The sequence below is a fragment of the Rhinatrema bivittatum genome, chromosome 15 (genome assembly GCF_901001135.1).
Source record: "Rhinatrema bivittatum chromosome 15, aRhiBiv1.1, whole genome shotgun sequence".
Classification (NCBI taxonomy): domain Eukaryota; kingdom Metazoa; phylum Chordata; class Amphibia; order Gymnophiona; family Rhinatrematidae; genus Rhinatrema; species Rhinatrema bivittatum.
The window spans coordinates 62,848,931-62,864,258 of record NC_042629.1 but is presented as its reverse complement, the minus strand read 5'-3'; the positions used below and the strand labels follow the sequence as shown (position 1 = coordinate 62,864,258).

Below are 15,328 nucleotides of genomic sequence, written 5' to 3'. Positions count from 1 at the left end.
CCCAGCGTTTTGTTTCCTTTGACCTCGACAAACCTGGAATTGCCATTGCCAAGTGCATCCTAACAGAAGATTGCATTTCTTTCTGTTATGCTCAGGCACATCTAACTCTGGATAGGCATGTCAGGGCTCAAAGTGTTAGAGCCATAGCAGCCTCAGGGGTCTACCTGAGATCAACCTCCATGGAAGAGATTAGAAAAGCTGTGATGTGGAGTTCAGTCCACATATTCACATCTCATTTTTGTTTAGATGAAGATGCCCGATGCAAGAGCAGGATTGGTCAATCTATTTGACGTTTAGAATCTAACCATGCCCTCTAAGACCTGTTGTTGTTGTTTCCAGACTGTCTTTAAAAAGAACAGCAGCAAAACAAAGGCTTGCTGACACCAGCACTATTTCTACCCGTTAGCACTATTTTATGGTTATACTTTTTGAAGGTTTTTCATTAGGGGTAGCCCATGTAGCTAGGAATTTCCCACTTTGTGAGGACCTCACATCCTGCTTGTCCTTGGAGAGTGAAAGTCACTTACCTGTAACAGGTGTTTTCCCAAGGATAATAAAATTGAAGTCCTCACAGAACCCACCTACCCTACCTAGTCAGGCTAGTACATTCATTTTGTTAACTTTATTAAGAACTGAAGTGGGCCCCGTAGGATGGCACACACATGCTCAGTGGAGTGTGCCAAAAGCTTTCTAGAAGCTATGAAGTAAACTGGTTGATGTCACCTATTTGTGAGGACTTACATCTTGCTATAAACAACTGTTGCTATCCTGCTTGCTTCTTGGAGTTTTATCATGTATTGTGCTTGCTTTTCCTTTTGGTCCTCTATCTTAAATATACCCTTTTTGCTCCTAATGCCTACCTAGGAGCAAAGAGATATCCTGTTGTTGTACTTTCTCCTATTCCCACTTTTCTTCCCAACCTCTTTTCCCGTTTATTGTTCTTCCTGTTAAATCAGAGCAATATGGGCCAGGATTTGCTCTAATTTTATTCTATAGGGAAAATACCTAATAAATCTTGCCTGCCCTGTGTCCTTCAGAAATTGTAAGCTTCCCCTTCCCCGTCTTTTTGGTCTACATCCTACCAGTTCCCATAAAGCTCTCTAATCATTTCAAGGGCAGGTTCATGCAGCTCTCTCCCCAACCACTAACAGTTGCCCCCTACTAGTTTCTCTCTACCTATGGCACTCTCATTTCATTGCCACTGACAGAAGCCAAAAAGCAAGACTTGATGAACACATACCTATGCTGCAGGTCTGAGAATTGCCGGAACAGACTGTCTCCCAGGGCATGAAAATGTTAACGACTCCAGTAATGTGCAAGGCTGCATGTAACAGGCCAAACTACCTACAGTCCTACACTAACACTGGTTCAAGTCCCACTTCCTTGGCTTTTACTGCACTGAACGTAAATTAAAGCGCGCGCGCACCCCCGCCTCCCATGGCCGCCGCGCCTTCTCGCGCTCCATACTTGGCGATGGCTCGCGAGCCGCGTTCTGATTGGGCGGAGACGGCGCGGGGCCGGGCGAGGCGAGGCTGGCGACGGCGGAGGCGCTGGAAACCACTGACCCGGATGTTCACTCCTAGGCACGGAGGAAGTGGAAGCGCCAGGCCTGCAGAAGGAGGCAAAAGGGAGCCTGGAGACCGAGAACGAGAGAGCGGACCGAGCTAGCCAGCCCCTCCGAGCCGCGCCTCCGCCACACCGCCGCACTGCAGCCAGGCAGCGAGTGCCGGAGCCATGGTGAGAGGCCGCCGTGAAGCGCCGCAGCGGTGAAGGAAGCGAGGGCGGGACGGGAAGCGCTGCCTCATTTGGCTGGGAGGGGGCGGGCAGCCGGACCGAACCGGGCCCACTTTTCTTTAGAGGGAGGAGGTCGGGTCCGATTCGATCTCTGTTCCATTCTCTGTGACAGTCCCCCTCCCCTCTGATTTCCCGGAGCTCCAGGCACAGGGTCGTCCCTTGCTGCCCTGCAGCCGAAGGGGGAAGTTATATTTGGATCGGAATTTCAGAGGCTGGGGGGGGGGGCAGGGAGTGGTCAGACCTTCCCGGGAGAGGAAGCGGCTATCTGTGCCTGGAGGGGGAGTTTTTGTTTCTCATACAGGCCCTTGCACCCCCCTCCCAGAGGTGAGGTCATAAAAAAGCTTTCAGACGTCAGTAACCGACACTGCTGAGATTCTTTAGGGTCGTGGTGAGCAGGGCTGTGACAAGAAGGGACAGCAAGGCATCTCCTGCTTCCCCAATATGGTGAGAAGCTACTGGGGGAGGGGAGGAAGCTCTATGTTTTGAAGTAGGACAACTAATCTGAGGACAAAGTGATCCTTGTGAGTAAGCATTATGATCATCATAATATAGTATGAGGTGAATTTTCAAAACATTTTCATGTGAAAACTTAGTATATATAGGTGTAAGTGGTTTGTACTTGGGCACACACTAAACATATAAAAAATGTGTGTATTTTTGTTCTTGCATGCATAATTATGTGCAAAAAAAGGGGGTGGTCTAGGGGTGTACCAGGACAGGTCCAAGATGTGTGTATGCAAGTTGCTATTATATAAGTGACTTAGATGTTCACGTTTGTCAACTTATTTGTGTAATTTTACACCTACTGATTATCTTGTTTAATTGATATGGGACATATCTATTAGAAACACAGAAATGTGGCAGCAAAAAGACTATAACCTATCTAGTTAGGTCTTGAATGAGTAGATGTGACTCGGTTATTTTCACTTTCGAATAATAGAAGGACTAGGGGGCATTCCATGAAGTTAGCAAGTAGCACATTTAAGACTAATCGGAGAAAATTCTTTTTCACTCAACGCACAATAAAGCTCTGGAATTTGTTGCCAGAGGATGTGGTTAATGCAGTTAGTGTAGCTGGGTTCAAAAAAGGTTTGGATAAGTTCTTGGAGGAGAAGTCCATTAATGGCTATTAATCAATTTTACTTAGGGAATAGCCACTGCTATTAATTGCATCAGTAGCATGGGATCTTCTTAGTGTTTGGGTAATTGCCAGGTTCTTGTGGCCTGGTTTTGGCCTCTGTTGGAAATAGGATGCTGGGCTTGCTGGACCCTTGGTCTGACCCAGCATGGCAATTTCTTATGTTCTAGTTTGCCCATCTGTCTGTCTAATTTAGTTTTACAATTCCAGTCATGCAATTAGAGATCCCTTGTGTTGTCTCATGTTTTCTTGTATTCAGATACTGTTTTGTATCTACAACTTCCGGTGGGAGCCTATTCCATGAATCCACCAGTCTTTCTGTAAAGAGTTGAGTGAAGAACTAAGATTGTCTTGATGACCTGGAGAAGGACTGAGTAAACTTGGAAGTTTTGGCAAACTGGTGATTTTCAATTATGTGCTCACGTTTTAAAAAATAGGCGTTAATGGATAAATAGGGTTTTATGCAAGCAAATCAGATGTTTTTTTTGTGTGCACGTAAAATATATGCACATAATATTCTTAAAGTAGGTAAGAAAAGGCCACATTTTCCATGCATTGCAGATATTAGCACATAAGGAACCATTCACACGTATGTTAGGGGATATTTACTGTAGTAGAACTCCATGTGGCCTTATTCATGCATATATGGTGCTAGATGTTCTCTATTTATAGTGTATTAAGACTAGAAGGGAAATGCATTTTTAATTGGCCTTTAACAGGAACTTTTAATGCAAGGGCTTTGCATGCACTTTTTATTTACTGCTGTGCTACCTGACACTTTTTTCTGTTTTTCATTTGATATTTTGTTATTGGCACTCTACATTTACAGTCTAATTTACCTGTACTGATTGTGGAATATAAAAATATGACACTGTGTGCTCTTTGGGTTTCTGTGGTTAGGTTACTGTACTGTCACTGTGGACATGTGGCCATGATGTCATTGACTGTTGCATAACTCCAGTGACTGAGTGGGAAGTGAGGTTTCCTAGATCTGAATGAAAAGTGGAAGGAAATGCTTTGGAAGAAACTGTAAGGAGAGGGGCTTCTAAAGTTGGCCCTTTTGAAGAATTTTCTTTATTTGTGTTGTCTATACATGATCCATTCTGTGATGTAAACAGTTACAAATATTATGGCACATCATTTATATCAACAAAAAGCAAATGAAATACCAAGCGTTCTTGAATTCTGTTTCTATACCTTTTTCCTCCACGTCCATTCAGGCCGATTCAGTAAACCGTGCGGGAGAGCTGGCGCTTTGAGGCGAGCGCCCGCTCAGGCCACTCTCCTGGGCGCGCGATTCGGTATGCAAATGAGGGCACGCGCTAATAAGGAGGCGCTAGGGGCACTAGTGCATTCCTAGCGCCTCCTTATTAGCGGAAGCGGCGGCTGTCAGCGGGTTTGACAGCTGATGCTTAATTTTACCGGTGTAGGTTGTCGAACCCGCTGACAGCCATGGGTTCGGAACATGACGCTGGCAAAATTGAGCATCTGTTTCTGGGCCGTGGGCAAATATATATATATTTTTTTTTTTGGGGGCCTCTGACTTAATATTGCTATGATATTAAGTCGGAGGGTATACAGAAAAGCAGGCTTTTTTTTTTCTGCTTTTCTGTACACTTTTCTGGTGCTGGCCGAAATTTAACTCCTGCCTTTGGCAGGAGTTAATTTCTGAGAGTAAAATGTGCGGCTTGGCTGCCATTTTACTTTATGTATCGAGCGGGACTAACTAATAAGCTCAACATGCATTTGCTCGGCCTGAGCGCACAGTGCTGAATCGGCCTGATTGGGAGGTGGTTCCACATGTTCATTCCCCTTTTTGGGAAGACATGGAGTTTCCTTTTTTCTGGTCTTGCATGATCACCCATGTTCTGAAATAGGGATTTTAAAACTTTGTTTTAGGCTGGAAAACCCTAAACTTTAAACCTTATCTGTCAAACTTTGTGAATAATTGTACTGTCAGCATATTGGTTATAAAATACTTTATCCTGTTTGTTTTTACACTGTCACTCAGATCTTATGCATATCTAAATATTTGCTGTTAAGTCTCTCTCTCTCTCAGATATATATATATATATATATATAATCTCCCTTTCCTTGTCCTGCAGTGGCAGGCCAATCTCTTTTGTGGTTCCCATACCTGCCTTACTCCACTCTGCAGGCTGCCTTGTGCCTCTGTTACTCTCTCTGCCAGGTCCCCCTAACAGCAGATTGGCCTCTTACTTGGTTTGCCTCCCAGCTACGGTATTATCAATACTGGAATAAACCTTTCTGTGACGTTGCACCCTGCCGTGGTGCTCCAGCCTGAATATAGCGTTATCTAGTTTTTTAAAAAAATTAAAATTTGAGTCCAAAATCACCCAGGACCTGGAGATTTTTGGTTTGTTTTTGGAAAACAGAAAAATATTTTGTATTGCAAGAAGGATGCATGGGAGGGGGGGAAAATGAGGAATGGATGAAAGGGGAGTGGCAGGAGGGAGACATGGTTAGAACAGGGAGCAGAAGCAAATGAAGAGGGAGAAATGTTGGTAGGGGAGTGACTGGCTGTAAGGAGACTGGGTAAGGAGAGAGGGGGAGGAACATTTAAAACCAAAAAGGAGAAATATTCGGCCACTTGCACTGAAAGTGACATACAATTTTTGTGCACATTAAGCCCTATACGTGCAGCTGCGTACAGGTTTGTCACAGAAATGGCCCCAATGTGAGAGATTTTGCTGCAGAATTTTCTAATCCTTGCCAATTTGCCCTTGGGCTGCTACGGGAACTGGGGAGGACAGGCCCTTCTTAATAGCCTATTACTCTGCTGCCTATTTGATAAGGATTTTACTGTACTAATAAATATCTGATGTGAAATTTAGCTGTTTTGCAGAAGAACATCGGTTCTTTACTTTACTTCGGAATTACATTTTGTCAGTTTCAAATGTCAGTGGAGAAATTTATAGGGGACATTTCCCTGTTCTAATTAAATTGGCTTTCTTTCTTATACTTTAATGACTTTTTTTTTTTTCGTGTGTACCCTCTCTGAGTTGATCATAACACGGGATGAATTATTCCATAATCTAAACACATTAACTGCTGTAGCTCAGACATGTTTTCGAGATTGTAGTAAATATTACTACAATCTCATTTGTATATTTACTACTGAAGTATTTTTGAAATAATTGCACCATCAAGATGATGAGCACCCAGCTAAGTACATTTTTAAGACTATATTTTATTTTTTAAGACACTGGATCAGCTTGTAACAATTGTTTGCTAAAAATTGTCATACCTTCTTCCTATACTTTCCTGCTCTGGACAATGACACTAAAATTTGATAGTGCAACATTCCCAGGGCCAGATTGTTCCTGGACATAATTGAATCCTTTGCAGGCTTTTATTTATACCATGATAAGAATTACACAAAGATGGCATTACTTTCAAGATCAAACAGGTTTTGTATTCCTCTGTGAATTTGGATTTAATTACTCACAGCTCCAAACCCAAGCTGAAGGCAAATTATAATTCAGGAGGAGTAGGTAGGACCCTGCCCCAGAGTGCTTATATGTTTGTACCTGAGGCAGTGGAGGTGAAGTGACTTGTCCAAGGTCACAAGGAGAAACTCTGGTTCTCAGCCCACCACTCTGATCTCTGGGCCACATCTCCACGTGGCATTTGCTTTTGCTGATTGAAAACTAGTATTTCAACAGCCACAGTCCCCTTGGGTTCTGTGTCCTTCTTTCCATTATTCTGTTTTTCACATTTGTCTATAGCTTACACTGCATGTAATACTTTCTGGCTGGCATTGGGGAGAAGAACTCTGCACTTCATGCTAATGGATCCATCACCAAGAAATTAAGTATTGAGAATAGACTCCACTTCACAACGCTTGGAAGTCTACAGCCAACATTTTAATCAGTTTGCATCAATTAGCTGCCCTCCATTGAAAGTATCACTACATATGTAGAAAGCGATTGTGTCTTACAAACTTGATGATAGAAGCCATGTTATGCATAATTAGTCACAGCTAATCCAGTCTCCCAGAATTACCTTTAGATGCTAAGCCAATGTTGGTATTTTTGGCAGAAAGTTGAAGACACATGGCCAACTTGAAATCTAGAATTTGGTTAATTGTGAAGATTTTGAGCCCTGGGACTTAAAGTTGTCTTCATTGAGTGCCACAGGGGGGTTCCATAATGCAAGTAGTAATGTGACTGATAATAGACTTAAAAATCTAATAGTTTTTAAACAGCCCTTCTCTTTAGAGAGAAATTCATATACATTCCTTATTTGCAAATTAATTACTCCTTCCTTAGCCTTTCCAGGAAAACAAGAGCAAAATAAGGGAAGAAGAGACCTCCATTCAGTATTTTTTTCTGTATAATCTGAAAATTTTTAAGCATAAATTCCACAGTTGAAAACACAAAGTTAAAGTTGAACTTATTAGTAGTGATTAGATCTTACTTCTTTCTCAGCTCTGTTACCTTCTCTTCTTATTTCTGAATATTATTTTTACTCATTTTGGAATCTGTGTGCACTTTTTTTTTTTTTAATTGCCTTCCCTGAATACATTCTTCAGACATTTTTAGCACGCGGGTGCTTTACTTTGTGGACTATCTTTAAGGATCAGCCCAAGAAAGACTGCCCACCCCTATCCTTTTTCTTACAGTGGTGGGCATGGCTGCGTGGGAAATGTTTTCAAAATCTTTAAAACTAGTATGGAACAAGATGAAGACAATAAGAATGATTTTAACTACCAGCTTAATTTTCTTTAAAAAAAAAAAAACAAACCAAAAAACAATTAGTTGTCAAGATCTTGTTATATTTCATCAAAAGCATTTGTCAATGTAAGCAAGAAACTTTATATAGTTAAAATTCTGATTAAGAAGAGCAAATTTCAGCAGCTTTATTTCACTAGCACTTATCTAGAGGAGGTTTTAAAGTTAATTAATGGGATTGCATCAGACAAAATAAAATACTTTCCTTAGTGTTGGGGTAGATCAGTCCCAACGAGTAGGTTATTTATCTCTGCCAGCAGATGTAGATGGAGCAAATGCTGACATCCCGGCCATATAGTCCTGCCCTGACAGCCTGAGAGTATTCTCCTTCTCCAGCAGATGGTAGACATGCATTTCCCTTCGGGGGATTGCCTATGAGGGAAAAAAAGTCTATGTAGCACCGCTTGCCTCCTGAGGCGATACCATATGGTTCCTCTGTCAGTAGAGTGTCTTCAGTACAGTAGCCTGGACTGGCATGGACCTAAATTCCAATTAGTGGTTGCATGCCGAGAGCTTGCCTGTGAAGGATTTAGCCCTCTCCCCCCATAGCTGGGATCCATCCTTTTACTTCAGGTAAAAGTTTTTAACTTAAAAAAAAAAAAATGAGTCACAGGAAGGCAGCAGGAGAAGGGTCTGTTTCCTCGGCGTTCAGTTGTTCTGCTCGTGTCTCTGGGGAGTTCTGTGAGGAGAGAGTGCAGGCATGGTGGGTTGAGCAGCCATTTGGCTAGGCCCCATTCCTAGTCATCTCCCATTTTGGCATGCGTCAAGCTGTGGGATACCTTTCACATGCTTTTTTGCTGCAGACCGTCTGCGCATGCTTGCACTTTCATGTGTGCACCTATTCTTGTCTGTGAGTGCAATTTGGGCATTCTTCCGTCTGGACACACGTCTTGTGCATCCAGTTTGGGCATCCAGTAGGATAAGCAGCCTAGGCATATGGGCTTGGATGCACATTTTTTTGTGTATCCATGTTAGGTGCACTTGTATGTGCGGGAAAGCTAGGTGTGAACCTTCGTTGGGCTGTGCGCTTATAGTATGGGACCCGTAGCAAACCCAAGTGCCTAACATCATTGTTTTCTTAGATATTTCCGCGGCTTTTGATACTGTTGATCACCAAATTCTCATCTCCATTCTCAAATCTATAGGTATTTCGGGTGCTGTATTACAATGGTTTATTTCATTTTTATCTGATAGCATTCAACAAGTCAATATAAACAATCATTCTTCTGAACCATACTCTATTGCATCGGGTGTTCCACAAGGTTCTTCTCTATTCCCTATTCTCTTCAACATCTATCTACTACCTCTTTGCCGCATCTTAGCCTCACTAAACATACAATTCAAAATCTACGCCGATGACATACAGTTTATGGTACCATACAACACCTCTTGGACTCGCACATTATCCTTAGTATCTTTATACCTCACGACTATTGACACATGGCTCTCTCACAATAGACTAAAACTAAATCCAAAAAAACCAGAAATAGTCCACCTCTCATCAATTACAGATTCATCCATAGGTCCCCCCCCTCAATTAGTATTTAACGGTATCACTATCCCCATCTCCAAATCTGCAAAAAATTTAGGTATAACCATTAATTCAGATCTTTCATTAAAACAACACATATCCATAATTACCAGAAATTCATTTTATAAGCTTCAACTCTTGAAACGGCTTCGTCCTCTACTTTTCTTTCACGATTTTCGGACTATACTTCAATCACTCATCTTTTCTGGGCTTGACTACTGTAATTCTCTTTATATAGGTCTCCCAGATAACACACTTCACTCACTTCAACTGATCCAAAACGCAGCAGCACGTATCTTAACAAACTCTTCCATAAAAAAATCACATCACTCCGATACTTCAATCATTACATTGGTTACCAATTAAATACAGAATACAATTCAAGATCCTGTCCATTATACACTCTCTCATCTACACTCCTAATTCAATTACCTTATGTTCCATTCTCCGGATTTACAAACCCACCAGACATCTAAGATCACTGGACAAAAACCTCTTAGACATCCCATCACCACGACAGGCCCGTCTTGACATCACCAGAAAAAGATCATTCTCTGTCATTGGACCAATCTTATGGAACGCATTACCAGACTCGTTAAGATCCATATCCAACTCCAAACACTTCAAAAAATCCCTAAAAACACATTTATTTCAATCTGCTTTCCATATATCACACACTAAATAACATAACCACTTCTCCATCACACAGGGCACAACATTATTATATATTGATTTATTTTTTATGTAAACTATTCATTGTTTTAGATTTTTATTTTTATTATATATTTTTGTAATTTTGAGCTTTTATAATTTGATAATCTTTATGTTCTTTTAAATTTAAATCTTTATTTACATTTGTTTTTTATTTAGTTATGTAAACTGTTTTGATTAAACACTGTTTGTAAAGACGGTATACAAACACTTTTAAATAAAAATAAATAAACTGTGCTGCCTGCCACATTGGAGCCATTCAGCTGGAGCTTTCTTTAAGCCTGTATCAGTGCTAACTGGATGCTTGGGGAGATTTGACTCCTTCCAGTTTTGCCGACGATGGTCCATCTCAGTCCGAGGGGAGTGGGACCAAGGGAGATACTTCTTGGGTGTATCCTCCTCTGGTCCACTGCTCGAGTCCTCAAGGGACACTTGCTTGCAGGACGTCAGGTTTGGGCCTATGGTGCCTGGAATGGACCCAGCCTTCTTTTTTCCTGGGTGGAATTCTTCCAGGGAATGCAGACACTTCTACATGGCTGGTCTGCTGAAGCAGCAATTACTAGTAAAGTAGGTCCAGGCAACCTGACTGCTCCTCTGCCTGTCTCCACGGTCAAGTACCGTAGCTTAGTACAGTCTGACAGAGCTTGAATGCAAATGTATCAGGATGATGATGGTGGGGGCTCTTCTGGTGTGAGAGGGGATATTCCCCCAGATTTGAAGCCATAGAGAACTCTTCTACGTTTCTTTCAGAGAAATGAGTTGCCGGGTCTGAGAGATCAGACCCTGAAGACCCTCAGAGTGGCTGGGCCTGACTCCTTGGGGATGCAGAAGAAGGATCATATTTTGGTCACACTGCACACGTCGTCTTGATTCTTTCCCTTCTTGGATGCAGTCCAGGAGTTGATTGATCTGGAATGTAATGCGCCGGAAGCATCCTTTTAAAGGAGAACCTGACTAGTGGGTTTATACCCCTTGAATCTGCAGGCCAGAGAGCAGTTGCATTTCCCTAAGATGGATGCCTTGGTGTGTTCTGGCACAAAATATACCACCATCTCGGTGGAGGGAAGTATGACACTGAAAGATGCTCAGGATAGGAGGATTGAGGCTATCCTGAAGCAAGCCTTTGAGGCGGTGACACTGAACTTGCAAACTGCTTCTTGTTGCGCCTTGTTGCTTGGGCTTCCTTGCAGCTTTGTCAAGAGTCTGGTGGTGTTGGATCCGATTTAAGATGTATGGTGGGGGGGGGGGCACCACCTTGGCTGGCTGTAGGCTGTGATTTGGTATGCACAGCTGCCAGAGGAGCTGCTTCAATTATTGCGGCCAGTTGACAGCTGTGACTCTGCATCTGGTCCTCAGATACTATTTCAAAGTCCAATCTGACTAAGGTGCCTTTCAAAGGCTCACTTTTGGCAGTGGCTTGGAAAAAATGGCAAGTAAATGGGGAGAGACCCAGCTCCTGCGTTTGCCGGAGGATAAGAAGCCACTTTCCTGGACGAGTGGTCGCTCTCAAAACTACTGGTGTTTTCAGCCTTATAGGGGAGGTTCTTCACAGAAAGAGCGTCTCTTCCGTAGATCTCAGTCCTCTTGCCCCCGAGGTCCTTGATAGGATATAGACTCCGGAGGCAGAGCCCCTCGGTCTTCCCAAATGAAGGTTTGAGGGCTCACCTGGTGGTGCGGATAGGTGGTAGTCTACCTGTTTTATTACAGGTGGGCCTAGCTTACTTCGGATCAATGGGTTCTTGAAGTGGCTCAGAACTGCTACACTCTAGAATTTCTTTGCATTCCTCTGGATGCCTTCATGGTCTCTCCAATCAACTTCCCTCAGAAAAGGGTAGAAGTGGAAGCGACATTATAATGGTCTCTGAGCTGCAGGCTCTTTCCTGCCGTGAACCTTTCCTCCGTATTACTCCTGGTGCGGTTCAACTTTGAACTGTGCCTTCTTTTTTTGCCCAAAGTGGTTTTGGACTTTAATTTGAATCAGTTCATTTTTCTGCCTGCCTTGGACAGGGATAGAGATGACGCCGAGAACCGCCTTTTGTCTTCCTTGGATGTCAAGCGTCATTTACTGTGGTACTTTGAGAGGACTAAGAACGTTCAGAAGTTTGATCGCCTGTTTGTGCTCCATGGTGGAGATAAGCAGGGAGCACCAGCGACGCAGATAACGATTGCCCACTGGGTTAGAGATCGTTACGGCAACCTACGTGGTTGCTGAGGTTGCCTTACAGAAGCAGATTAGACCGCATTCCACGAGGTCTTCGGCAGTATTGTGGGCGGAGCTTTGTTTGTTCTTGCTGAAATTTGCCGAGCGGTGAAATGGTTATCTTTGCACACCTTCTCCAAGCATTACCGCATGGATGCTGCTTTTGCACAGGTGTCTTTGACTGGGGTGCTGGCAGCCTCCTGCCTTTTTCAGGATTAGCTTTTGTACATCTCACTGGCTGGGATTGATCTACCCGACTGCTAAGGAAGAAGAAATTACCTGATAATTTCCTTTCCTTTAGAGATGGGTAGGTCACTCCCAGACCTGCCCTTGGCTTCTGGATTTGGATTTTGTGGTTAGCCTTCTTAGGGCGAGCTATCCAGAGTATGATTTCTGCTTTTTGTTGATAATTGGTAAGTGCTTCTCTAGCCCTTAGTTTGCTAGATATCTTCCTTCTTTTGGCTGAGCTCAGTGTTCCTATTGGTTGAGAAACACGAATGGCTGCCTGTTGCTAATAATTTTCGAGTTTAATCAGGTTTGTCCACAGTTTGGCTTTTCCAGAGAATACTGACAGGCTGATGTTGTGGCGGGACTATATAGCCTTGATGTCAGCTTTTTGCTCCGTCTCCATGTGCTGGCTGAGGTGCATAACCCACTCATTGGGATTGACCTACCCTTCACTAAAGGAAAGGAAATTATCAGGTAAGTAGGTATTTCTCCATTTTTTTTTTTTTTTAAATCCCTCACATTCTTCTTTGTACACTTACCACTCCCCCGTATTACTTGTTTCTTGGTAATTATACCTCAGCGCTACTCCTTTGGCCAGCAGGCTTTGCTGCAGGTGTTTGTCTGTCTGGCCCAGCAGATCAGTGACCTGCAGCAGAAACCTCCTGTCAGCCATACCGCCCATTCAGTATGATTTTGTAAGATCATCATGCCCACGGCTGAAAAATATGTAGGAAACTTGGGCACCAGCCTACATTTTTTTAGGAATAAGAACAAAAATTTTTCCTTGTCACTTTTTGGCTCTTTTTTTTTTTGTAGCTTTTCACTTTTTTTACATTGGCTATATTTGGGTTCTTTTTTGTTTTTGCTTTTATTTTACATTTCTTTTTGCTTGCTGTTTTCAGATTTGTCTAATTTGTTTTACTTACACTTTTCACATGTCTTCGACATGCCCAAAACTGAGAATCCCTTTTTCATTTTCTTTCCTGTAAAGAAATGGGCCAGTTCAGTTCATCTTGGATAGGTTAGAGCACATTGTGATGTCATCCAACATCTTAAAAGCTGCCCTGCCATTGGACAGTAGTCATACTGTACATGTAAACGTTTTGTACCGGAGGAGAAGTGTAGGTGCATCCTGCTGAACTATAACTCATCTTCTATGATACTATACTACTTTGTAGCATGTGCACAAGGACACCGCTCTTATTCTTCTACAGACCTGCTTACACATAAAAGTAAAAATGTGCACCATGGATAGAAAATGAAGTGTGCCTGTAGGGAATGAAACAATGCTTTGTCAGTGTCTCTGTAGCTTGCACTGCTGTATAGCTACTGTACTGATCTGAGACAAATGGGGATGGGTAGAGAAATACGTAAGTGAAGATATTGGCTTTGGTAGTGTTATTTCTGAGCTGATACCGTGCAACTTTCTATTGAGTTATAGTGATAGACTAGTGTGCAATTCACAATATCAGGTTAGGGCTCATTTTGACCAGATATACAGTCAAAACACAAAATTAAGCTTTTGCAATGGTTAGTACAAAAAACTGTGGACGCTCCCAAATCATCCCCCAATCTCTATAAAATGTAACCATCTCCAGGGCTGTATCTCTCCCTTTAGAACTAGAAGTTGGGGGGTGAAAGAGAGAGGAAAAAAGATGACATTTTTCTTTAAAGATGTTTACACTGTGTGGTAACCTAGATCTAGGTTCTGCCACTCTTCATCTACAGCTCAGCCTTTTCATTTCCTATACAGCGAGAAAATATTTCATCTGCTTTTTCTTGCCTGCTCTGCATGCCAAGGGCACTACTTGGACTGGATCAGTGACAGACTGGGTTTCATTTAGGTATGCAGCCCTGCAGAAATAACTGGGATAGGCAGGTAGCGGGATATCAAGTTTAAACTCAAAACCTCAGCCAGCTAAAAAGAGAGGACTAAGAGATACCAAAAATAATCCAAAAGGCCATTTATAAGGAAGCTACCCACCCCCACATTATGTAGTGTTTTCACAAGATGTACATGTCAAGCAGTAATAATAAAAAGTGAAAAAAATGACTACTTTTAACAGCTGCTCTGCAATTTCTCTCACTTCTAGACTCGGCCACCTTAAGAAGAATTGCACATTACCTTGTATTTATTAGCTCGCTCTGGTTCAGGTCGTCATTAATGGCATCACACACGCACTGCATTAGCCAATCAGATCCCATTCCTTTCATAACACACTTTTCAACATGGCTGCTCACAATATTTCAGGGTAGTTGTGGAACAGTTAAAGAATTTAACGACTAAGCACAAAGTACAGCTTTAACATGGTAAGAATTATCATTCAATGCAATGTTAGAGTTCCCTCAACTCATACAGGATGTGGGTGAACTCCAGACTGCTAATCATACCCAGGCCTGCAGAATGCTCCCCTTTAAAATCCACTGGGCCGGGTTTATTTGGCAAATGTATATGCAAGAATCAATTTGACCCAATTATTTGAAAGCATTCATCAGATTATGCTTTCTAAATTCTATAATATATATTATATTATGACCCACCACACTAAATTGATAAGCCCTCCCAAAAAAAATTCTGAAGCCAATGACCTTACACCATTTATTTATTTTTATTTATTTAACTCTTTTCTATACAGACATTCATGAATCATATCGGTTTACATGGAACAGGGGTATTATAACATTAACATTAAGGAAGAAGATAAGTTACAATAAACAAGGGGTTATGGAAACTTGGGTAACTGAAAGTGCAGATGACAGAGGTTTAACAAAATAAACTTAACAAGGTAAATACTGGTTGAGCCATGGGTCACATATAGAACACTCTATAAATATAGAATTATATACAAAGGAGTAAGTATGGCTACAATGCAATGCAGTGGCAATACTGGAAGGGGAATAACAAATGGATAGGGTTGTGACTTTCCAGGATCAAGGAATTAGGAGGGGGGGGGGTTAAAGGAGGGATCATG

At 42.2% G+C, this 15,328-nt stretch overlaps 1 protein-coding gene across 4 annotated transcripts in view; it reads left to right on the top strand.

Annotated features, from left to right (window-relative positions):
- Positions 1-1,582: 1,582 nt before the first annotated feature.
- The window catches only part of CAPZB (capping actin protein of muscle Z-line subunit beta), a 79,041-nt gene continuing 65,295 nt past the window's right edge, over positions 1,583-15,328 (top strand). The window contains exon 1 of one of the 4 annotated variants that reach the window (XM_029579192.1): positions 1,583-1,737. In XM_029579192.1, the coding sequence (XP_029435052.1) occupies positions 1,735-1,737 (3 nt within the window). In that variant the 5' untranslated portion in view covers positions 1,583-1,734. Of the gene's footprint in view, positions 1,738-2,175; positions 2,239-2,292; positions 2,316-15,328 lie in introns of those variants that run through there. The other 3 variants (XM_029579194.1, XM_029579196.1, XM_029579195.1) reach the window with 3 other exon arrangements.